General features: G+C 48.7%; 2 protein-coding genes across 9 annotated transcripts in view; both read right to left on the bottom strand.

The window, feature by feature from the left end:
• The window catches only part of LOC102091799 (protocadherin gamma-A4), a 223708-nt gene that overhangs the window by 150455 nt on the left and 46870 nt on the right, over positions 1-26383 (bottom strand). The window contains exon 1 of one of the 8 annotated variants that reach the window (XM_065030272.1): positions 12856-15574. The exons of 6 other annotated variants lie outside the window; for them this stretch is intronic. In XM_065030272.1, coding sequence (XP_064886344.1) covers positions 12856-15300 — 2445 coding nt within the window. In that variant the 5' untranslated portion in view covers positions 15301-15574. Of the gene's footprint in view, positions 1-7699; positions 10259-12855; positions 15575-26383 lie in introns of those variants that run through there. One more of the 8 variants, XM_065030285.1, reaches the window with a different exon arrangement.
• On the bottom strand, positions 16054-26364 carry LOC106145714 (protocadherin gamma-A10-like). Its single transcript, XM_065030315.1, has one exon. The coding sequence runs from the start codon at positions 25455-25457 to the stop codon at positions 24876-24878; it is 582 nt and encodes a 193-aa protein (XP_064886387.1). The 5' UTR covers positions 25458-26364; the 3' UTR covers positions 16054-24875.

The following is a 26383-nucleotide window of genomic DNA, read 5'->3' as shown; positions in this document are numbered from 1 at the left end:
AATAATTTCTGATTATTATGGAATGAAACCAAAACCTCCAACTGGACTCTGTGAGGTAAATACTTGACTCCTGGAATGTCCAGATGCTTTGCCATATCTCTACCTTGAAAATTAATCTCCCAGAGCACCTGGAAGTCACTGAGGTCTGCACCTGTAAGCAAGGCCCTAAAATCTTAACTGGAACTACAGAGCCAGTGGGTTACATTTGGAAATTCATCAGTTTGTGTTTTTGCTGCAAAAGAACACTCACAGTTTCAGATACAAAAGAACTATCTGCAAATGAAATACAGCAAACGATGCCTGAAGGATGAGAAAATGTATTTACGACTTGGATAAAATTCTCCATCAAATCACTACAGGGAGATATACATGGCTATAGGTTCCACACAGGAATTATAAGCTGTTCTGCCCATATGTAATAGTTGGGGAAACCAAGGTGTATCCAAGTCTTTGTCTCAGCAGCTGAACACCTTAAAGGTATGGGTGGAAACTGCCTGCCCAGTTTGACAGTTTTAATGGATCTCTACTTTTACCAGTGATCAGCCAAACTAAGGCCCAGTTTTAGAACTTGAGAAGAAACAAAGAAGGAATGGGAAACCTAGAGAAGTGATGGACTAGTAGGTTAATATTTCAGAGTGTGTCAACTGTAGTAGGTACACAAGAAGGGTACCTAGTTGTTAAAACGTACATGGCAGATCGCAGAGGATTTTACACCGAAGAAAATAGCCACAGTTCTCTATAGCCACAGTTCTCCAAGGAATTTCTTTAGACAATAAAAAAGTGAAAATGCAGAGAACCACAACAATGGGGCCCATTTAACAACTAGGAGAAAAAGATCTTTTAAACCTCCATTTTAGATATATCATAATATAACACAGTGAATTCTTCTAACTGACCTGTTTCTTTGCAAACCAAATGCTTCAGTGTGTGCTGTCATCACACAATAAGGAAGGTAACTTTGAATACAGACACCATTAAAGAAATGTTGCACATACAACTTCTCCTGATGCAGAATGAAGATCACAATATGGATGCATGCATGGAGACTTCCCTGCTCACCACACTCATTTAAAGAAAGAGAAAATGTTCTAAGGGCACAAAAAACATGCAGCTCAGTTAAAGGCTCAGTTGTTAGTGTCAGCTCAAAACACCATCATGCACATAAGCAGCTTGGAAGAGATGTGACTCTGCAACCAATACTGAGATGTTTACCTCTATGCCCAATGATTACCATATACAATAGAAGTTGTAATGGACATGACAGTGTAAAAAATGAGTACCTTCCTTGCCCCAACATTAAATAATAAGAGCAAACCTAGAAATTTCTGAAGAAAACATACTCCCATCTCCTACATTCACAGCACTTTCCATGCTGATGAAATACCAGCAGTTACTTCATAGGAGCAAGAGCCATTAATAGCATCTGAAGGCTAGTCAAGGCTGGGGACAGCTTAGTACAACCAGGATGAAATTGTGGATCACAGTCTTACAAGCACATGTATCTGGAAAAGGGACATTTCACACAACAAATACTAGAAGTAGTACCCCGGAGTCACTTTTACACTCCCATGTCTATTACTTACAAAATAACTTGTCACAAGATTGTCATCCTCTTTCAGGAATGTGGGAAAAGGGCTGTAGTGTAAGTGGCAGAGGCCTCAGCACTGGGCATGACATTAAAGCACTGCCCAGACAGATGGAGCACACAACCCTCTCTTCTCCTGCTTTCAGGCCAGTCTCTTGCTGATCCTGCGCTGACTTCTCACCATGCGTATGTGACAAGCAAGGGCATTAATTCCAGTGATTTTTTCAGGTGCATGATCAGACACAAAGAGGCCTGCCTCTACCTCATCACGACAAGCAAGGTAAGCCTTCAAATACCATTCACAGGGAATGTCATACAATAAGAAAGAAAAATTATGAACCTACAGGAGGTCAGTCTGAGCAAGGTGACAATAAGACACCTTCAGGCACATTTTCAGACTGTCAAAAACAAACCCTGGGAATTGACAAAACACCCCCAAAACTCTCCTCAAACACTTTACAGATCATGTGGTTATCATCATTTGCACATACATTCCCCCTAACAGACAGCTGCACAGACATCTTCTCCTTACCATGGATGATATTTGGCTTCTCAGCATGTGTAGGTCACAAGTTGATGCACCCCAGGAAACACAGTTGACCCTCTTGGCTGCCAGGACACACTCTTGGCTCATGTTCAACTTGCCATCAATAAGAACCCCCCCAATCCCTCTCCATAGAGCTGCTTTCCAGCATCTTGTCGCCCAGTCTGTATGTACAATCAGGGTTGACGTGTCCCAGGTGCAAAATCTGGCACTTGCCCTTGTTGAACTTCATGCGGTTGGTGATTGACCAGTTCTCCAATTTGTCCAGATCCCTCTGAAGGGCCTCTCTGCCTTCATGAGTGTCAACAGCTCCTCCCAAACTGTGTCATCTGCAAACTTAATAAGTAATCCCTCAAGTCCTGAGTCTAGGTCATTTATAAACACATTGAAGATTGCTGGCCATAAGGCGGATCCCTGCAGAACCCCACTAGTGACTGGTTGCCAGCCAAATGTAACCCCATTTACTAAAACCCTTTGAGTCCAGACCATGAGCCAATTGCTTACCCGCTGCATTGAGTGTTTATCCAGCTGTATGCTGGACATCTTGTCCAGGAAGGGACTGTGAGAGACAGTATCAAAGGCTTTACTGAAATCCAAAAAGATCACATCAACAGGCTTCCCTTGGCCATCTAAGTGGCTAACCTTGTCGCAGAACAAAATTAAGTTTTTTAAGCAGGACTTTCCCCTCATGAACTCATGCTGGCTGGGACCAGTGACTGCATTGTTGTTCAGATGTTTTTTGATAAATTCCAGAACAATCTTCTCCATGATTTTGCCAGGAACAGAAGTGAGGCTGACAGGCCTGTAGTTGTCAGGGTCATCCCTGTTGCCCTTCATGTAGATTGGGAAAATGTCTGCCAGCTCCCAGTCATCTGGGACCTCTACAGATTCCCAGGAGTGTTGAAAAAAACCACTGAGAGAGGTCTCGCAATAACATCAACCAGCTCTTTAAGTACCTTTGGATGAATCACATCAGGCCAAATTGACTTGTAGGGATCTAGCTGGAGTAGCAAATCCTATACAAATTCTGGATTGATTGGGAGTTTATTGTTCTTGCAGCCATGGTTTTATGACCCAAAGTTATTTGGGCTCCCAAGTCCATCTTCAGTGTTGAAAACAGAGATGAAATAAGCATTAAATACCTCAGGTTCGTCTATGTCCCTGTTAACAAGTTGACCATGCTCATCAAGTAATGGACCAATGTAATTTCTAGTTTGCCTTTTTTATTGTCCTTGACCATACTGGCCAGCTTCAATTCTAATTGAGCTTTGGTAGCACAAATTTCTTCCCTACAGTGGTGAGCAGCACTGTATATACATGGGGCCATTAACATTCCATTTTCTCATCCTACTCAAGAACACAGGCAGTCAGGAAGACATCTGACTCTGTTTCCATTTGCTAGTAATGCAACACATCCATTCAGAAGAGCTAATACTGTCAGGAAAAAGAGTATTACACATGTCAGAGGACAAAGAGAGAAACAATCTGGTGTGTGATAAAGAAACCATGCCTTGCTCCAGTGAAACTCAAGCCAGTAGCAGCTCCACATTTCCTGCCCACCACACTGTCTATGATACTGAGCAATGATCCCATGTTCACCTCCCCAGAGCAAGAGCCACCACCACACAGCGCATTCCTGATAGAAGCTTTGCCTTCTTTGTAACCAAATCTCGTTATACAGGAAGCAACAAAATGCAGTGGAGAGAGGGCAGAGAAGGGGCAGACAGATGGTGTGTACACAAACTGCACCTGCACTCAGACAACTAGAAAGGAAGTGACCTTCTCCATTTGATCAGACACCCTGAGGTCGAGCTATAGCTCATGACAAGCAAGGGAAAATTTAAAAACACAGAAAAGTGAATGGATCAGTTGGAATAACATTTTTTAGGCCAAAGTTATTGAGCAGAAGCAACTCAAATTGCATGGTACTCCATTAGGCACATGCTTGTGTTAAGCAAGACCAGCAAGGAAATGATCATCAGTTCTTCTCTAGCCACCCTCACAGAGCTCCCCTGACTTCTCTCCAACTCTACACAACTTGCACGTTTGCTTCTGACCTTCTCAGAATTGGCAAAGGCATGTCATGAGAGGATAATGAACTACGATCGCACCAGGAAGGGAGGTCCATTTGTCTCCTCACCACCATTCTGAGCAGAAACTGAAGGATTCCAAAGCACACAAATGATAAATGACAAAAGTAAAAGAGGACTGGTCATCCAACAGAGACTGGGTCATCAATTTAATGGCTTGGTGGCAATCTCCCCTCTGCTATCACACGTGCAGTTCCACAGAGATGCAACTTCTACTGGAGGTCATGTTTACATGTATTCCCCTCTGACAATAACATAAAACAAAGGTATCCTCCCATCTCATCCCTTTTATACCCACAGTAGCATGAATACGAGGAACAAACACACAATGCATTGTGAGATGAAGCTATGTTGATCATTACAGACAAGCGAAGTAAGTAAGTATTAGAAGAGAAAGCATTGTCAGAGAAAATCACTAGGAGGACTTCAAAGACTTCACTACACTCATTGAAATTCATCCCTGAGAGCATCTGGAAGTTGTTGAGGTATCAAGCTGCAAGTGTGGCCCTAGAGTGTCACTCTGGACTACATTGCTGGGGGTTTCATTTTAAGAAAGTCATCAGCTTTCAGCAGTTCTTCTAATATATGGCCTACTCAGTTCCCACAGATAGGGTGCCATATGTGTAAATGCTTTATCATAGGCTTTGTTCTCAAGCTCAGTCTTTTGAGAAAGGAGAACAGATTATCTTTTAGCTTCTGCTTAATTTTTTTCACAACTAAATTTCTGTTTTAGGTGGCTGAACGAAGTCTTTGCTGCAAACCAACTCACTTTTAAATGCAAGACACTGTCCGGAAATGGGGAAAATTAACCATGAACTTCCAGGAAACAAAGGCCTGAAAGAAGGCCTAAGTACAACTATGAACTAACTCTACATCACAATGTTCCAGGGACACAAAGATGAATAGAGGAGACACTTTATGATTAGAGAACTACCATTAACTTTCAGGACAAGGAATTCAGGATCACAGCAAAAATGGCGCAGGCCTTGCCACCAGACATGAAATCAAACCATTGCTCAATAAAGAACACACTGTCTCAACCATTTTCCTGGTTTGAATCCATCCTCACACCCTCCTTGCTCTGCATTCACAGACTTTAGTTGAACCACAGACAATATCCAGTGTTTTGACTGTATAGCAGCCACAGGTGAAAGAGCATTTCATTCAGGGATGTTCAGAGTGTTTGTCTTGGCAGCTGACCACTTTCAAGGTATGGATGGAAACTGCTCCTCCAGCTCAACAACTAAAGAGAGCTTTTAATGTTTTCAGGGTTACCATCCATAATGAGGCCCAGCTCTAGACCTGGACAACAAACAAGGCAAGAATGGGAAACTTGCAGAAGTGAAAGAATCATAGCATAATGTTTCAGATTATGTCAACTATAGTAGATATACAAGAAAGGCATCTAGTTGGTAAAAAGAACACAGGAGTCTCACACAGAATCTCACATCACAGATCCTGGTCACAGTTCCTCAATATAATGACTCTGCTCATCACACTAATTCGAAGAAACATTAAATGTTCTCACATGCATAAGTGACATGCAGCTCCAATAAAGACCCAGTCATGCAAGTATCAGCTCAAAGACACCATCATCCCTATTCACCACATGAGTAATTTGGAAGGTTCACGATGCTCAAATTTAATATAACGGTGTATGGGTGATAACTGCCACTCACAGAAAACAGAAAAGAGATGAAGCCTCAACTCAGACAGCTAGAATCTGATAAAACCAGCAAACGAGCACACCTCGATTTTGGTTAGTACCTCTCCACGTTTCCACTCCTTTTCCAGCTTTCACACATGGTTACACAATGATTTTCTTGTACTATGTATGCTCGTGGGTTAGGGTCCTGTCTTGGACAGGAGCCTTCTCATCGGTGGATGTGATCTTTAGTATTAGAATGAGCTTACAACGAACAAAGTTAATCTAAAGGACACCCTGACAGTTTTAAGATGTATACTAAAGAATCTCAACTAATTACGCATGTTCCAGGATTTTCAAATTGCAAGGAGAGGAAGTCCCTCAGATCAGTCTATGTTTAAGGAGCAGACTGACCCGGTACAGGTCCACTGCTTATATATTCTTAGGGTAGTAATTGCTGACAGGATTTAAACACCCTCAGGTTCGTAATTGCTGAAAGGATACATCTCTTTACTTATTAACGACTACAATGTCTTGTCATGCCCAGGCACATCCAGCTTCGTTTGAAATAAATCAACAAAATCAACAGAAATCAACGATAAAACATCTCCTGTTTCCTCCAATACCCCTTCACTCGCAGCCACCTAGACACTCTAGAATAGGTACAACTTGTACGAAACTCTTGCTTCTTCATAACGGGCAAGCAGACACCGACAAGGGGCCACTTGTTGCCCATTTCTCCACCCGCTACAAAAACATGGCAGCAGAAACCAATAAAGAGACATTTCGTTTTTCATCCACGTAATCATGGAGAAACAGAAAGGCTGAGAAGCGTGGAAAGGATAAGCAGCTATGTTCTACACGGGGACCATAATGTTCCATTTCAAGACACACATCATTCTCAATAAATCGTTAAGAAGAGCTAACAATTACAGGGAAAAAAAAAAAAAAGGTATGACACGTCAGGGAGCAAAATAATACAGACAATACAGACAAAAGCCCCACTCTGATGAAACCAAAGGCAGAAGAAGTTCCACTTCTCCTGCCTCCCACACGAGTTGCGACGCTGAGGAACACTCCCACGTTCACCTCCCTGGAGTAAGAGGCACCAGCACACAGCGCGCTGCCGAACGAAGCTTTGCCTTCCCTGTAACCAAACCTTCCTACGCGGGATGCAGCAGAACACGGCGGGGAAAGGGCAGAGAAGCAGCAGAAGGAAGCATCGCGATAATTGCAAAGGGCGGTCACTGGAACTCACCGGGGGAGCGGCAGTGTCCTCCCCGAGCAGCGGCGCGGAGAAAAGGCAGTATGGACCAATACAGAGACATTTGGTTTCTCATTCACATTATCAAGGAAAAATAGAAAGGCTGAGAAGAGTAGGAACTATGAGCAGCTCAGTTCTACATGGAAGCCTTAATGTTGCCTGTTAAGATACTCTGATCTTACTCAAGCACATGTGCTGTCGGAAAAACATCTGAGCCTGCTAATAACGCAAAATTCCATTTGCTAATAACGCAATACAACAATTAAAACAATATTACACATCTAAGGGGGCAAAACGAGAAACGACCTGACGCCTAAAACAGGCCAAAAGCCCTGCTTTAATGAAATTAAAGATAACAGCAATCCCAATTCTCCTGCCTCCCACACAAGCAGTAACGTTGAGTGACGATCCCCAGAGCAAGAGCCACCAGCTCACAACGCGTTGCCGGACGAAGCTTGCTTTCCCTGTAACCAAACCTCACTACGCGGGACGAAGCAGAAGGCGGAAGGAAAAAGGCACAGAAGTAGTACAAGGGAAGCGTCTCGGAGAAAGAACGGTCATTGGAACTCACCGGGGGAGCGGCGGTGTCCTCCCCGAGCAGCGGCGCGGGCTCGTCGGGCGGCGGGCGGGCCGGGAGGGTGTCGCAGCAGCTGGCGCCCGAGAAGTGGAGCTGGCTCTTGCGCGAGTCGGCCGTGAGCGACACCTCGTGCAAGTAGGAGTGCAGGAAGGCGCGGACGCCGTCGATGCCCACGAAGTGCGAGGCCGGCACGCCGCGCAAGGCGCCGCTGCCCGCCGCCAGCAGCTGCGAGCGGCGCCAGCGCCGCAGGCGCAGCGCCAGCAGCAGCAGCAGGAAGGCAAGGAAGAGGCAGGACACGGCCGCCACGGCCAGCACCAGCCAGCGCGTCAGGCTGCCGGCCGGCTCGCCCGGCGCCGCCGCCGATGCCGCGCTGCCCAGCTCGGCCAGCAGCTCGGCCACGCTCTCGGCCAGCACCACCGTCAGCGTGGCCGTGGCCGACAGCGCCGGCCGGCCGTGGTCCTTCACCACCACCACCAGGCTCTGCCGCGCCGCGTCGCGGGCCAGCGGGAAGCGCGCCGTGCGCACCTCGCCGCTGTGCAGCCCCACGCGGAACAGCCCCGGCTCCGTCGCCTTGGCCAGCTCGTACGACAGCCACGCGTTCTGCCCCGCGTCCGCATCCACCGCCACCACCTTGGCCACCAGCGCCCCGGGCTCGGCCGAGCGCGGCGCCAGCTCCACGCCCGCCCAGCCCGCGCCCGCCGCGAGCGGCGCCGCCGGCGGGTACAGCACCTGCGGCGCGTTGTCGTTCTCGTCCACGATCACCAGCCGCACCGACACGTTGCTGCTCAGCGCCGGCGCGCCGCCGTCCTCCGCCCGCACCCACAGCCCCACCTCGCGCACCTCCTCGTAGTCGAACGAGCGCAGCGCGTACAGCGCGCCCGTCTCCGCCTCCACCGACACGTACGACGACAGCGGCGCGCCCCGCACACGCCCCTCCCCCAGCCGGTACCGCACGCGCGCGTTCTGCCCCCAGTCCGCGTCCCACGCCCGCACCCTCAGCACCAGCGCGCCCGCCGCGTTGTTCTCGGGCACACGGGCGCTGTAGCGCGTCTCCGCGAACACCGGCGCGTTGTCGTTCACGTCCAGCACCCGCAGCCACAGCACCGCGCTGCTCCACAGCGCCGGCGACCCGCCGTCCGCCGCCCGCACCGTCACGTTGTACTCTGACACCTGCTCCCGGTCCAGCTCCTCAGCAGTGACCACGCGGTAGTAGTCGTCGAAGGACTTCTCCAGGCGGAACGGGAGGTTCTCAGCGATGTTGCACCGCACCTCGCCGTTCGGTCCCGAGTCCCTGTCCTGCACGTACAGCAAGGCCACCACTGTCCCCGACGGGGCACCTTCAGAGATCTCATTCAGAGCCGACTGTGTCAAAATGTGGGGCGCGTTGTCATTAACGTCTGTCACGGAGATTACGACTTTGGTGGTATCAGAAAGGTCTCCTCCGTCTCGAGCCTGCACCTCCAGTTCATGTGAAGATAATTCTTCAAAGTCCAAGTTGTCCTTCAGGGATATTTCTCCTGTCTCAGAGTTCAGGTGGAAAATCTGCGATGCCCGGACTGAAATTGTATGGAAACTGTATATCACATACCCGTTGAGCCCTTCGTCGGGGTCTGTGGCCGTGACGGTGACGAGGGTGGAGCCCACGGGCACGTCCTCCGGCACACGCACCGTGTACTCCGCCTGGCTGAACACGGGCGCGTTGTCGTTGGCGTCCAGCACCGCCACGCGGATCCGCGCCGTGCCCGTCCGCGCCGGCTCGCCGCCGTCGCTCGCCCTCAGCACCAGCTCGTGAAACGCCGCCTCCTCCCGGTCCAGCGCCTTCGCCAGCACCAGCTCGGGACGCTGATCCCCGCCGGGACCCGTCTGCACGGCCAGCGAGAAGTGCTCGTCGCCGCTTAGCTCGTAGCTCTGCACAGAATTCGTTCCCGAGTCTGAGTCATGAGCTTTGACCAGGGGAAACCGCGACCTCGGGGCTGTCGTCTCGCTTATTCTCAGTTCTGTTTCTGCCTCTCGGAAACTGGGGGCGTTGTCGTTAGTGTCCGTGATCTCCACTTCGATTCCGTAAACCTTCATTTCATCCTCCACTATGACGCCAGATCGCAGCATGCATCGGTGTACATTCTCACAGAGCTGCTCTCTGTCTATCCTTTCCGCTGTCACTAGATGTCCCGTCTTCCCGTGCAGAGCAAAATAAGGTGTCCTACCTTTGTCCAGGATGCGGACGCCGCTGTCGCTGAGCGCCGGCAGCTGCAGCCCCAGGTCCTTGGCCACGTCGCCCACGAACGAGCCTTTCGGCATCTCCTCCGGAATCGAGTAGCGGAGCTGGCCCCACGCCACCTCCCACGCCGCCACCAGCGCGCCCCACAGCAGGGCTTGCTCCTGCCGACCCCAGCGCCTCCCCGCCGCCCACATCTCCGCCGCGTCCCGCCGGCACTGCACCAACAACGGCAGCTCCTCGTCGCCGCCTCTTGCTTCGGCACCTTTCGAACGCTCCCGGCCGCTGCTGCCGGTCCTTCCGCCTCCCTGCAGCACGGCTCCGCACCGCGGGGACTCTCGCAGACCGCCCGGCCCACGAGCCAGCGAGCGAGCGAGCCGGGCTGCAGCGGGCGGGGCTGCCTGCAGCGCTCCGGCCTTCCTCTCGCTCCTCCTCGGTCAACAGCGGCGCCCGCAGCCTCCTCCCGGCACTGCAGCCACCGAGCACCCGGCATGTCCCACCCACACCTCGCGGCCACGGGACAGTAGCCACGGAGACATTGCTTCCCTCCGGGAGTGATCTTCTGCGTCGGCTTTTCTCCAACCGAGCTCTTCTCTTACACTCGCGGTGATCACAACCAGGGAGAAGGTAGAGGATTCCCGTGGTCGCCGTATTCAGTACGGAGTGGTCGACCGCACAGGAAAAAATGACCGAATTTGTCTATATATGTAAAGTAAAATATGACGCGTAGAATATTACAAAGCTTATCCCAGTAGTCTTAATGCATGATCTCTCCACGAATTGCACAGCTTGTTATAGGTGTCGTCCTTGAATGACTTTCTCTTACCCTTTCTGCAGATCAAAGGTACATCATACAGACCCATTAGTTCCCCACATCCCGACCAATAGAGGAAAGCAGCAATGCCAGGTCCCTAAGCACCACACATCTGTTTATACGTCCTGAGATGGTGACTCAGCCACTTCCCTGGACAGCCTGTTCCTGACAACCCTTTCACTAAAGAATTATTTCCTAATATACAATGAAAACCTCCCCTGGTGAAACTTGGGGACATTTACTCTCGTTCTATTGCTTGTTACTTGGGAGAAGAGAACAGCACCCACTTTGCTACAACCTTCTTTCAGGTAGCTGTAGAGAGTGATAAGGTCTCCCTTCAGCTTCCTTTTCTCCAGGCTCAATAACCACAGTTATCTCAGCCACTCCTCACGAGACTTGTGCCCTAGATACTTCACCAGCTTCGTTGTAGTGAGGGGCCCATAACTTAACACAGTAAGGTTATGTTATATGTTATGTCATGTCACTGCACACAGTGCTGTTTCTATTTCATGGAAAAATCCCTTGTTAATAACGATATACATAAAGTAAAATATTTTTTCTTATTTTATGCAAAACCACAATCCACACCATGATTTTTTGCCATGCCTAATGCCCGGTACAAGGGTAACAAAAGAGAACAGGTTCTGAAATACAAACCATGATATTTATGCTCCCGAGGAACCAGAGATATCAGGCTCAATATCATATCAGGCTTCAAGCAGCAGGAACCCTTCTTTAATAGCTGGACCGACTGGGGAAGTGGCTTTTCTATTGTCAGAAATAATGATGTAAAGGATTGCAACTTGTTTATAAAATATTCACCTGATCCTTGAGTTTTTATGTTGATAGGACAGCTTTTAAACAAAATACTCTAGGTCACAGCAGGATTACGCAGACCAAGTGCCTAATCGCTGTCATTTTGTATATCTCTTTGTCTCTTTAGATGTGTCCTCAGGGTGAATACAGCTTCTCCTAGTAAAACAGACAAACATAACAAGGATTGCAGAAAGTTGCAGAGAGACTTAATTCCACGCAATCAACCAGGACCAAGAACCCCTGTTGGGGAAAGGCAATCGAAAAGAGCACAGGGCCTGAAATAATAATGCGATATTTTTCCTTGAGATCTCATTGTACACCTTCACCTGTGTATGAAAGACAGATCGGGAAGGGTGAAAAAGAGGGACCTACCATCCAAAAAGGAATAAGGAGGAAAAACAAACAAACATATATATAATCATACATAGATAGATATGCAAGTAAACAAATATGTATGTATCTATATATAAAAAAGTAATTGCAAAGAGAAAAAATGCACGGACGAATTTACCTGTGACACTCGTGCTACCTTTTCTGCAGAAGCCTCACACCAAAAGGCTGGCGACACTCTCCTCTTCATCAAGGAGAAACAACCCATAACTTCTCCTTTCATGGAGAAAGCACGCATGTTTCAGGAAAAAAACATGTCTAACACCAAGAGACAATTTCAGTCTCGCGACACCATCATGTAGAATCAGTGGATCTCATTCTACGTATCAAGGATCCGTCATAACCGTTAAAATTGGAAATAACTGCACTAAGAACTGGGAAAAATCTTGCGTGGATAGTGTTTACCCGTCCCGTCAATGCTGCCATTTCTGTAGCATCCTTGTTCCAAAACCCGATAAAACACACGCAGGAAGAGGGGAACATTCAATAGGGAGGATCTATCTGTAATTTCGCCACTCATGGAGCTACACGCACCTTTCCTTTGGCAAACCAACGGTTTTGCATCCAGGTGCAAGCACATCAGGTTGGGGGAAAAAACGGTGAGAAAGAAGAAATCTCTAACTTAAAGCGTTCATCACATTTTTCATCTTGCCGAGTCATTAATTTACCGCGTTACTAGCTCCTATGAGAGTAGTAGTTAACACCTCTCAGTTGAACATGGAAGCACCAAAGAAATGATAGCTGATGCCACGAGCTGCCTGCTTTGAGCGGGAGGCGGGTATTTGGATTATTCATTTCTTGACGGGGACATAGACCAGCACTCCTCATTCTCACCACTCGGGAAAACCCAGGGAAACAGGGAAGAAGGTTCAGAAAAGCTCAAGGAAAATACCGACAGAGCGTGGGCTTACAGACCTGAGGGGCGTCGGGGTCGGCGGGCGGCTCTTCCGCGCCGGCGCTGTTGTTCGGGCTCCTCTTCTCGCATGACTCCGCGCCCAGAAGCTCCTCCGTGGGCAGGCTGGGCAGCGGCGGCGGCAGCCAAGCGGCCTCGGCCACGGCGCGGCTCGGCGCCACGCACAGGTTGTAGGAGTAGGGCAAGGTGCCCTCGCAGAAGTCGGCCGGGAAGGCGGCGCCGGCCACGGACAAGCGCTGCGCGCCCAGGCAGCGCAGGACGGCGGGCGGCCCGGCCCGGCGCAGCCGCGCCAGCACGGCCAGCGCCACGCTCAGCAGGAACAGCGCGGACAGCAGCGCCAGCGCCAGCACCAGGTAGAACTGCAGCTCCGCCGCCGAATCGGCGCCCGCCGCCCGCTCGCTCAGCTCCGGCAGCGCCTCCTGCAAGCTCTCGGCCAGCACCACGTGCAGCGTGGCCGTGGCCGACAGCGCGGGCTGCCCGTGGTCCTTCACCACGGCCACCAGCCGCTGCTTGGCCGCGTCCCTCTCCGACACGGCCCGCGCCGTGCGCACCTCGCCGCTGTGCAGCCCCACGCGGAACAGCGCCGGCTCCGCCGCCTGCACCAGCTCGTATGACAGCCACGCGTTGCGCCCCGCGTCTGCGTCCACCGCCACCACCTTGGCCACCAGGTACCCGGACTCGGCTGAACGCGGCACCACCTCGAACGGCTCCAGTGCCGGCGCCGACCCCGGCACTCTGTCTCCCGCGCCCGTTGCCGGCCAGAGCACCCGCGGCGCGTTGTCGTTGCGGTCCAGCACGAAGACGTGCACCGTCGCCGTCGAGCTCCGCGCCGGCTCCCCGCCGTCCTGCGCCCGCACGACCACGGCGAACTCGCGGCACTGCTCGTAGTCGAAGGAGCGCTGCGCGTACAGCGCGCCGCTCCGCGCCTCCACCGACACGTACGCCGCCGCGTCCGCCGGGCCCGCGCTGCTGGGCGCGAGCCAGTAGCTCACGCGCCCGTTGGCGCCCGTGTCCGCATCCCGCGCAAGTACGCTCAGTATCGGCGCACCCGCCGCGTTGTTCTCTGCCACGTAGGCGCTGTAGGCGGCCTCCTCGAACACCGGCGCGTTGTCGTTCACGTCCGACACCTCCAGCACCAGCGCCGTGCTGCTCGACAGCGACGGCCGGCCCCGGTCCCTGGCCACCACCGTCACCCGGTGCTCGGCCGCCTGCTCCCGGTCCAGGGCACTCGCCGTCACCACCTTATACGAGCCGCCCGACGACGACACAAGTGATAGCGGCGCCTCACCCGACAGCTCGCACGACACCTCCCCGTTCTGCCCGGAATCCCGGTCCCACACTTTCAGAAGCGCCACCACCGTGCCGGCTAGCGCATCCTCCGACACTGGGCTCGACACCGACAGCATCGTGATTTCGGGAGTGTTGTCGTTCTCGTCGGTGATATTTATCTGCACTTTGCAGTGAACAGTGAGCCCGCCGCCGTCCCTTGCCTCCAGACCGAAGCTGTATTTGCTCTTCTCCTCGAAATCGAGGGGTCCCGCCGTCCTGATCTCGCCGCTCTCGCTGTTGACATTGAACAACGTGCGGATGCCATCCGGGACGTTACCGAAGGAGTAAGACACCCGCCCGTTGGAGCCCGCGTCGACATCCGTGGCCCGCACCCGCAGCACCAGCGACCCCGCCGGCACATTCTCCCGCACTCGCGCCTCGTAGACGATCTTACTGAACACTGGCGCGTTGTCGTTGGCGTCAGTCACGTTGATGCGAACCTGGACAGTCGCGGACCTCACGGGGTCCCCACCATCCAGTGCTACCAGCACCAGCTGGAAGGAGCTCTGCTTCTCCCGGTCCAACGCTCTCTCCAGCACCAATTCCGGCTGTTTGCTTCCATCTGGGGTCTCCTTCACGGCCAGAGTGAAGGCCGGGTTGTCAGTGAGCTGGTAAGTCAGCAGTGAGTTGCTGCCCACGTCCGCGTCTCGGGCCATCTCAAGAGGAAAACGAGCACCTGGAAGAGTCAGCTCAGCAATCTCGAGGTCCAGAGCCGCCTTGCTGAAGGCCGGGGAGTTGTCGTTGACGTCCTGGATGGCCACCTCGATGTGGAAAACGTTGAGCGGGTTCTGCACCAGCGCCTCGAAGCTGACGGAGCAGGACGCTGCCTCGCCGCACATCTCCTCCCGGTCCAGCCTCTCGCTCACGTACAGGTTCCCGTTCTCCCCGCTCACCGTGAAGTATTGCTTGTTCGCGCTGAGCCGCAGCTTGCGTGCCGGCAGTTCCGCAGGGCTCAGCCCCAGGTCCCGCGCCAGCGGCCCCACCAGCGAACCTCTGCCCAGCTCCTCGGGGATGGTGTAACGGAGCCGCTCCGCCGCCGCCCGCCAGCACAATCCCAGCAGCAAAGCGGGCAGCAGCACTCGCCCGCCTGCTCGCTTCTGCCTCTGCCCGCTCGCCATTCTCGGCAGCTCTTGCAGCGCTCCTCCCTCCTGCCGCTGCTCTGCCTCCTTTCAGCCCCTCTCCCAAAAAGCGCAGGGTCCGCCGGAGGTCAGCGAGCGATGTGGGCGCCGGCTCGGACGCCCCTGCTCCCCAATCTGCGCCGCCTCTCGCCGCTGCTGTCCGTGCTGCTGCCGCTCTGGCCGGCGCCGGGCGAGCGAGCAGCTTGCGGGGGCAGGACGCTGCGGCGGCTGCGGCTCCGGCTCCAGCGCCGCTCCGCCTCGGCCAACAGCGGCACCCGGAGGCGCCGCGACGTCACCGCAGCCGCCTGATGGCCGCGCTCCCTGGGACCCGGACTTCTCACCGGGATTCGATGCCTACACTCGCGTTCGGGTCTCGCTTTCATTAGAATTAAGAAGTGCAAAAGTTCTCGCTTGCTGCGACTCTAGAGTTGGTTAGAACAGAATGACGGTTTCGATTGCTTTTAGGCCATCTCTTTGAGTCGCAATGAATAGTCAGTGTTAAATATTTGCAGCAGAGCAAGTAATAAATGGAAATCAGCTGTGCTTAATAAAAATCCAGATGGAACAAGAACTGGTAGCATAGATAGGGAAGAATTTTTTAGCACTCTGTCAAGTATTTTGAGTTCTGCTTTCCTTACCTGCGATGAATACCAAGAACAAAATAGAAATAATAGAGTAATAAATACGCAATCAGAAACAGAATGAAGCTAATGGTTGCAAGGCCTGCAAAAGGTTTCCATCCTCTCTGCTTTGTTTTTCTTTTTTTTTTCTTTTTTTTCCATATAAGTCTCTGACTTACATGGTGATTTTTATTTTAGGTGAGAAGAAAATCTCTTGTCTTTTATCACATACATATTATGCAGAGATGTGACTTCTACTCAAGGTTATGCTTTCATATACTCTCCCTACCAAAAAAAACAGAACACAATGGTACCCTCACATCTCCTGCTCTACACACCTGCTGTAATATGAGCAAGAGGCACCAAACCACAATGGATTTATAAATGGGGACACACTGCTACTTAAAAATAGGAGAACAGGAAAAAGACCAAAATCAGACAAACAACTCAACAAAATCTCAAAAAGAAGGTGTTCAGAGAAACTCACTGAGAGGATGTCCTGGTCTTCACTGCAGACAAGGGAATTGATCCCTAAGAGCACCTGGACATTGCCTATCTCTAAAGCTGCAAGTGAAACCTTAAGTCTTGCTCTGGACTACATTGTAAGAAGTAGTTACCAGCGCTCAGAAACTTTTTAATACCATGTGGTCTCCTCATCTCCGACAAATATGAAGCTGTAAGTTTAAATGTCTTATCATGGGCCTCTTTCTCAAGCCCAGTCTTCTGAGAAAGTGCAATAGAATGTCTTTTAGCTTCTGCTTCATTCTCCTTACACCTAACATTCTGCCTTGGGTGGTTGAAGAAAGTATTTTCTGCAAAGCAATACTACACTTTCAAATGCAAATGCATTGTGAAGAAATGCGGAAAATAAACCACAACCTCCCAGGAATCAAAGATCCCAAAGAAATATGAAGAAATTCTACATTCAAAAGGTTTCACACAGGAAACATAAGCTGTCCTACCCATGAAACACAGTACTGGGTTCACACTAATAATAGTTTATTATCAGAGGACCTTTCAGGACAGTGAATCTAGGACCACAGTATGAATCATAGAATCATTTCATTTGGAAGAGACCCTCAACACCATCGAGTCCAACTGTAACCTAACCCTAGCCCTACCCCATGGGCCTAAGGACCTCGTCTATGCACCTTTTAAACACCTCCAGGAATGGTGACTCCATCCCTGTTCCAATGCCTGTCAACCCTTTCTGTGAAGAATATTTTCCTAATATCTAATCTGAACCTTCCCTGATGGCACTTGAGGCCATTTCTACTTGTTCTACCACTTGCTACTTCGGAAAAAAGACCAAGGCATTCCACGCTATAACCTTTCAGGTAGTTGTAGACAGCGATAAGGTCTCCCCTCAGCCTCCTGTTCTCCAGGCTAAACAGATCCAGGTCCCTCAACCACTCCTCATAACACTTGTCCTTTAGGCTCTTCACCAGCTCCGTCACCTTCCTCTGAACTCACTCTAGTACCCCAAGGTCTTTCTTATAATGAAGGCCCCAAATCTGAACACAGTATTCAAGGTGAGGCCTCACCATGCAGAGTACAGTGGCACATTCACATCGCTAGTCCTGCTGATCACATATTCCTGATACAAGCCAGGATGCTGTTGGCCTTTTTGGCCACCTGGTCACACTGCTGGCTCATATTCAGCTGCTGTCAATCAACATCCCCAAGTCCTTCTCCGCCAGGTAGTTTTTCAGCCACTCTTCCCCAAGCCTGTATCATTGCAGTGGGTTGTGATCCAAATGCAGAACCTGGCACTTGCTCTTGTTAAGCCCCATGTAATTGGCCTCAGACCAATGATCCAGCTGGTCCAGGTCCCTCTGTGGAGCCTTCCTGCCTTCCAGTAGATCAACACTCCCACCCACAGTGTCATCTGCATACTTATTAAGTGTGCACTCAATGCCCTCATCCAGATCATTGATAAAGATACTAAACAGAAGTATTGATCCCTGGGGAGCACCACTCATGATCAGCCACCAACTGCATTTTACTCCATTCACCATAACTCTTTGGGCCTGGCCCTCTAGTCAATCATTTTATCCATCAAAGAGTACACCCATTAAGGCCATGAGCTGCAGCTTATCCAGGAGAATGCTGTGGGATACAGCCTCAAAGGCTTTACTGAAGTCTAGGTACACAACGTCCACAGTCTTTACATCATGTACCAAGCAGGTCACCTTGTCATAGAAGGAGATCAGGTCGGTCAAGCAGGACTTGCCTTTCACAAACCCATGCTGACTGGGCCTGATTGCTTGGTTGTCTTGTGTGTACCATGTGACAGCACTCAGGATGATCAGCTCTATGGCCTTTCCTGGCACTGAGGTCAGACTGACAGGCCTGTAATTCCCTGGATTCTCCTTCTGGCCCTTCTTATGGATCGGTGTCACATTTGCCAACTTCCAGTCAACAGAGACCTCCCCAGTTAGACAGGATTGCTGATAGATAATGGAAAGTGGCTTCGTCATCACCTCCACCAGCTCCCTCAACACCCTTGAATGGATCCCATCTGGCCCCATAGACTTGTGGGTGCCTAACTAGTGTAGCAGATCATCAACCATTTCCCCTCAGATTACCGGGCTTCATTCTGCTCCCCATCCCTGTCTTCTGGCTCAGGGGACTGAATACCTGAAGCACAACTGGTCTTACTATTAAAGTCTAAGGCAAAGAAGGCATTTAGTACCTCAGACTTGCCCTCATCTTCTGTCACTGTGTTTCTCCCTGCATTCATCAAAGGATGGAGATTGTCCTGAGCTCTCCTTTCATTGCTGATATATTTACAGAAACATTTATTGTTGTCTTTTACAGCAATATCCAGGCTTAGATCTCACTGGGCTTTGGCCCTTCTATATTTCCCCCTTCATAACTTCATAGCAGTCTTGAATTCCTCTTGAGTAGCCTGCCCCTCCACCCAAATGTTATAAATTCTCCTTTTATTCCTAAATTCGAGCCACAGTTCTCTATTCATCCAGGCTGGCCTTCTTCCCCATCAGCTCACCTTTCAGCATATGGGGATAGCTTGTTCCTGTGCCTCTAAGATTTCTGTCTGGAAGGGAGACCAGCCTTCCCGGACTCCTTTGTCCTTCAGGACTGCCTCCCAAGGGACTCCTAAATAAATGAAAGTCTGCCTTTCAGAAGTCAAAAGTAGTAGTTCTGTTGACCAGCCTCCTTACTTGTCCAGTAATAGCAAACTCAATCATTTCATGATAACTATGCCAAATGCAACCTCCAACAAACATGTTACCCACGAGTCCTTCTCTTGGCAGCAGGCATGAAATCAAACCATTGCCCAGCCAAAACCACATTGGTCCACCTATTTTCCTGGTTGGAATACAGCCTCTCACCCTCCTTGCTCTGCATTCACAGCATTTGGTTGCACCATGGACAATATCCAAATTTTGTCTCTATGTCAGTCACAGGTGAACAAGCATTTCATTCAGCAACGTTTTTGGGAAACAGTGGTGTAGGAAGTCTTTGTCTTGACAGCTGAACATCTTCAAGATATGGGTGGAAACTGCTCCTGTGGCTTGATAATTTTAACAGATCACTACTTTAAGAACTATCAGCCAAAATGATGCCCAGTTTCAGAACATAAGAAGAAACATAGAAGGAATAGGAAACCTAGAGAAGCAAAGGACTCATAGGTTAATATTTCAGATTATATCAGTTGTAGTTGGTACACAAGAAGGGTTTCTAGTTGCTAAAAAGTAGATGGGAGGATCACACAGGAGTTTATACCAAACACTATAGTCACAGTTCTCTGAAGAATTTCTTTGGACAAAAAGAAAAGGAAAATGCACAGAAGGAGAACTATGGGGCCCATTTAACAAGTAGGAGGAAATTAGCATTTACACCTCCCTTTTAGACATTTCAAACTATAGCAGAGTGAGCCGTGCCACTTGCACTTTCTCTTTGCAGACCAAATGCTTCAGTATGCTCCAACATCACACAAGGAAGAAAACTTTGTAGACAAACACCACTGACACGTTGCACATGCAGCTCCACCTTATGGAGACCAAGGATCACAACATGAATGCAGGCATAGAAACTTCCCTGTTCACCACACTTATTTCAAGAAATAGAAAATGTTCTAAGGGCACAAGCAACATGCAGTTCAGTTAAAGGCTTAGTCATCAGTATCGGATCAAAACACCATCATACACAGGAGCAATTTGGAAAAGATGTGACTCTGCAACCATCAATGCAATGTTTGCCTCTATTCTCAATGGCTACCATTCACAGGAAAAGGTGTAATGGACATGACAGTGCGTAAAATGAATACCCTCCTTGCACCTAGTTCAAATACCAAGACCAAACCCAAAACTTCCTGACAAAAATACACTCCCACTCCCTACATTCACAGCACTTTTAATGCTGATGAAACATCACCAGTTACTTCATAGGAGCAAGAACCATTAACAATATACAAAGGCTGGTCAAGGCTGGGAAAAGTTTAATACAATGAGAATGAAACTGTATATCACTGTCTTACAAGCACATGTATCTGGAAAAGGGACATTTGACACAACAAACACTAGAAATAGTACCCCTGAGACATGTTTGCATTCTCATGCCTATTACTTGCAGAACGACTTGTCACAAGATTGTCATCCTCTTTCAGGAGGCAGGAAAAGGGCTGTAGTGTAAGTGGCAGAGGCCTTGGCACTAGGCATTACATTAAAGCACTGCCCAGTCGGAGTATACAACCCTCTCTTCTCCTGCTTCCAGGTCAGTCTCTTGCTGATCCTGCACTGACTTCTCTTCATGCCTATGTGACAAGAAAGGGCATAAATTCCAGTGATTTTTTCAGGTGCATGATCAGACACAGAGCCCCACCTCTACCTCATCACAACAAGCAAGGCAAGCCTTCAAATACCATTCACAGGGAACATCATGCCATAAGAAAGAACAATGATGAACCTACAGGAGGTCTGTCTGAGCAAGGTAATAATAAGACACCTTCAGACACATTTTCAGAAGGTCAGAAACAATCCTTGGGAATCAACAAAACACATGCCAGTTCTCCACCAGTACCTCCTCACACACAGCACCCTCAAAACTCTCCTGAAACACTACACAGCTCACATGGTTATAAATGGTGTTCATCATTTGCACATGCACTCCACCTAATGGAAAGCTGCACAGAAATCTTCTCCTTACCATGGATGATATTTGACTTCTCAGCATGTGTATGTGACAAGCAAGTGCATTTCTTGCAATAACATTTTTAAGAAACATATCTATGGAAATCTTTCTCTTTACAGCTGTAAACATGAAAGGCACGTAGGGGACACTCAGGCAAATGTAGCAGATGGGACGTTCCACACATTGTCAGAGACAAAGACCCATCTTCAGATCATTACAATGAGCAAGGCAAGAAATTATTACCAGCAGAAAGGAAGGTATCACAAAATACTCTTAAAGATTATGGCTCCTGGTGAAGTAACATAACCCAGGTATTTAGTAGGGAATGAATAATCATTTGGTTCCACCAGTTACCGTTAGTACATTGTCAGCCTATCCATACGTAACATTTATAATAAGTACATACTTAAACTATGAATAAAGTACATCCCAACAACCTGCAAACACACAGAGTTCCCAATACACCTGGAATAATGTGTCTTAGACCAAACTGACCTGGGAAGAAGAAACTCAGACGTGAACTGAACAGTGAAAGCAGCAAAACAGAACTCTTTTTCCCTTTAACAGTTCCCACGATTATTATTTCCAAACCTTCCTGACTTTTCACATACATATCATTTACATTTCTTCCTTATGTCCAATCTAAACCTACCCTCTTTCAGCTTAAAATCTTTACCTCTTGTCCTGTCATGACAGGGCCTGCTGTCAGGTGCAATAACATCTGCTGAGAGCCTTCTCCAGGCTGAAGAACCTCAACGCTCTCAGCCCTCTTCACAGCAGACATGTTCCAGACCGTTGACAATTTTCATAGTACTTCTCTGGACCTACTCTAACAAGTCAATGTCTTTCTTGTAGTGTGTGCTCAAGACCTCCACACAGTACTCCGGGTGCATTCTTGCAAAAGCAGAGTAGAAGGGGAGAACCACCTCCCTTGACCTGCCACTCACACTACTTGCTATGCAGCCCAGGATACAATTGGCCTTCTGGGCTGTGAATGCACATTTCCAGCTCATGTCCCATTCATCACCCACCAGTACCCCTGAATCCTTCTCTGCAAGGCTGCTGTCAGTCCATTCATCCCACTGTCTGTATTGAAACTGGGTATTGTCCCGACCGGGGTGCAGGACCTTGCACTCAGTCGTGTCAAACTTCATGAGGTGCACATAAGAGCCCACTTCTTAAGCCTATCAGAGTCCCTCTGGATGACATCTCTTTCCTTGAGTGAATCAACTGCAGCACTCACCTTAGTGTTGTCTGCAAATTTGCTGAGGGTGCACTCAATCCCACTGTCTCTGAAGGTACTAAATAGTACTGGTCCACCATATGCTACTGGTTGCCAGCTGGACATTCAATTATTAATTATAACTCTTGAGATGTGGATGTCCAGCCAGTTCTTTCTCCATCCAACAGTCCACCAGTCAAACCAATCTCTCTCCAGTTTAGCAGTCAGCATGTTTTGGGGGACTATGTGGGAGACATCCTATAGACGTTCTGCCACGGATCTCTAGCTTGTTCATGGAAACCTTGACTGGGCTGGGTTGCCGCTCGGTGCTTTGAGGACTGCAGTACAGATCGTTTTGCTTTCTTTCACTAGAGACAAGTGTGTTTCTGGAAGAAACATATGTTTATGAAAGCCTTCCTCTCCACAGCTGTAAAAATCAAAGGTGCGTATGGGAGTGAGCACAGATAAGACTTTCCAAATATGATCAGATACCCTGAGGTTAAGGTCATGACAAGAAGCAAGGGAAAAGTTAGAAACATACTGAAGTGAATGGATCAAGTAGAATAATAACATTTCTTAGGTCAAACTATTCAGCAGAAGCAACGCAAAGTGCATAGTACTCCATTAAGCACATGTTTGTGTTAATTGCGGCAAGGAAGGAAATGACTGCCTGTTCTTCTACAGGCTGCTCTGTTTTCTCTCCAACCCTACACAACTTGCAGGTTTGCTTCTGACCTTCTCAGAATTGGGAAAAACATATCATGAGATGATAATGTACTACGATCACACCAAGAAGAAAGGTACATTTGTCTGCTCACCACCATTCTGATGAGAAACAGAGGATTCTAAAGCACAAAAATGCTGAACAGAAAAACAAAAATGGCCATCAAATAGCTTAAGTCGAATCCTTTCTTTCATGACAAACAACGCTCTACAGAGATGTGACTTCTGTAGTAATTTTTTCATCTACTCTCCCTATCAAAAACATAACACAAAGGCAGCCTCACGTCTCCTGCTTTTAACACCCGGTATAGCGTGAGCAAGACGCAAGAATACACAACACATTGCTAAACCAGGTATGCCAATAATTACAAGTAAACCTTCATAGCTAGGAAACCAAAAGAAGAAAAACAGAACCAGAAACCAGCCAACCAATATAAGGAAGCATTAATCAATAAAGTGTTGTCAGAGAAATTCATTCGAAGGATGTCTCAGGATTCACTACAGATGTGGAAATTAATCCCTGAGAGCATTAGAAGTCATTGTGGTCTCACACTGCAAGTGCAATCTTACAATCTTACTCTGGACAACATTTCTGGGGGTTTCTTTTTAAGAAATAGTCATTGGATTTCCTCACATCTTCTAATATGTGGCCTACTCATCTCCCACATATATGAAAACCATATGTGTAAACACTTTATCATGGGCCTCATTCTCAAGTTAAAAGCTCCTGAGAAACTACAATAGATACTTCTTTATCTTCTGCTTCATTTTTCTCACAAAAAAAAAAAAAAAAAAAAAAAAAAAAAAACTTTGGTGTTTGAAGGAAGTGGTTGCTGCAAAACAACACATGCACTCACACTTTCAAATGCAAAAGCACTGGCCAAAAGAAAGACCTGAAATCAAGTGTAATTACAACAGTGGAGCAACTCTACATTGCAAAGTTATAGAGAGACAGAGATGGAAAAAGGAGATTTTACACAGGAATTATAAGCCGTTTATGCATCATCAATCTACATGCACAGTTATTGTGCAAATACTTTACAATTAGAGAATTACAATTGCCTTTCAGGACAGGCAATCCAGGATCACGGCAAACATGGCACAGGCCTTGGAACCAGGCACAAAATCAAAGCAACATTAACTCACATACTTCCATGGTTTTAAGCCACTCTCTCACCCTCCTTACTCTGCATTCACAGCCTTTTCTTGAATCAAAATCACTATCCACTGTTTTGACAATATGGTAGCTACAAGCAAAAGAACATGCCATTCAGTGACATTTAGCGAAACAGAGGTCTATGACAACCTTTGTCTTGCAGCTGAACACCTTCCAAGTATGGCTACAAACTGCTTCCCCAACCAAACGACTATAAGAGTTTTCAGGGCCACCATGTTTTCAGGGCCACCAGCCACAATGAGGCCCAACTGTAGACCTGGATAAGAAAAAAGGCAAGAATGGGAAACTTGCACAAGTAAAGGAATAATAGCTTAACATTTCAGATTATGTCAACTGTAGTAGGTACACAAGACAGGTATCTGGTTGATAAAAAGTCCACAGAAGACTCACACAGCATCTCACACCGCAGACACAGTTCTTTCATGCAATTCCTTCAGACAATAGAAGAGGGAACATGTGTGGAGCCACAACTGTCGGTTCCGTCTAACAAGCAGGACAAATTGAATCATGTAACCTACCTTGTAGGCATTTTGATTACAGCACACCACGTTTTGACCTGCCCTATCTCAAAATAGTCTTTGTTCTACCCAAACATCACAGTAATTCAAATAAATGTTAAATGCAGCTCTAATAAAGATACAGTCATCAAATCTTAATATAAATTGTCCATCTGTGCTCAATAACTGCCATTCACGGAAGACATCATGCAACAGGAAACGCGCGCGTTCTGCCCCCAGTCCGCGTCCCACGCCTGCACCCTCAGCACCAGCGCGCCCACCGCGTTGTTCTCGGGCACACGGGCGCTGTAGCGCGCCTCCGCGAACACCGGCGCGTTGTCGTTCACGTCCAGCACCCGCAGCCACAGCACGGCACTACTCCACAGCGCAGGCGACCCGCCGTCCGCCGCCCGCACCGTCACGTTGTACTCCGACACCTGCTCCCGGTCCAGCTCCTCAGCAGTGACCACGCGGTAGTAATTATCAAACGACCTCTCCAAGCGTAATGGGAGGTTGTCTGCAATGCTACACCGCACCTCGCCGTTTACCCCCGAGTCGCGGTCCTGCACGTGCAGTAGAGCCACCACTGTCCCCGTCGGGGAATCCTCAGAGATCTCGCTCAGAGACGATGACACTGTCAGTTCGGGTGCATTGTCGTTGACGTCTGTCAGCGTTATCGTGACTGTCGCTCTTTCTAGAAATCCCCCGCCGTCCCGTGCCTGCACCTCCAGTTCATGTGAGGGTAATTCTTCGAAGTCCATGTCATCCTTAAGGGATATTTCTCCTGTCTCAGAGTTCAGGTGGAAAATTTCGGAGGACCGACCTGAAATTTTATGGAAAGTGTACTTCACGTGCCCGTTAAAAAAGTAATTGCAAAGAGAAAAAATGCACGGACGAATTTACCTGTGACACTCGTGCTACCTTTTCTGCAGAAGCCTCACACCAAAAGACTGGCGACACTCTCCTCTTCATCAAGGAGAAACAACCCATAACTTCTCCTTTCATGGAGAAAGCACGCATGTTTCAGGAAAAAAACATGTCTAACACCAAGAGACAATTTCAGTCTCGCGACACCATCATGTAGAATCAGTGGATCTCATTCTACATATCAAGGATCCGTCATAACCGTTAAAATTGGAAATAACTGCACTAAGAACTGGGAAAAATCTTGCGTGGATAATGTTTACCTGTCCCATCAATGCTGCCATTTCTGTAGCATCCTTGTTCCAAAACCCGATAAAACACACGCAGGAAGAGGGGAACATTCAATAGGGAGGATCTATCTGTAATTTCGCCACTCATGGAGCTACACGCACCTTTCCTTTGGCAAACCAACGGTTTTGCATCCAGGTGCAAGCACATCAGGTTGGGGGAAAAAACGGTGAGAAAGAAGAAATCTCTAACTTAAAGCGTTCATCACATTTTTCATCTTGCCGAGTCATTAATTTACCGCGTTACTAGCTCCTATGAGAGTAGTAGTTAACACCTCTCAGTTGAACATGGAAGCACCAAAGAACTGATAAATAATGACACGAACTGCCTGCTTTTAGCAGAAGGGGTGTACCTGGATTATTCGTTTCCTGACGGAGACACAGACCGCACACTCCATTCTCACCACTCGCGAAAACGCAGGAGAACAGGGAAGAAGGTTTAAAAGCTCCAGGGAAAACGCGAGAGAGCGAGCTTA

Source organism: Columba livia, chromosome 14 (genome assembly GCF_036013475.1).
Source record: "Columba livia isolate bColLiv1 breed racing homer chromosome 14, bColLiv1.pat.W.v2, whole genome shotgun sequence".
NCBI classification, from domain to species: domain Eukaryota; kingdom Metazoa; phylum Chordata; class Aves; order Columbiformes; family Columbidae; genus Columba; species Columba livia.
Note: the sequence above shows the minus strand (reverse complement) of the source record. Positions and strands in the feature narration are given on the sequence as shown.

What these genes read in the sequence shown, in the direction of transcription:
- LOC106145714 (XM_065030315.1), bottom strand. Translation starts at nt 25,457, where the DNA reads ATGGACTTCGAAGAATTACCCTCACATGAACTGGAGGTGCAGGCACGG.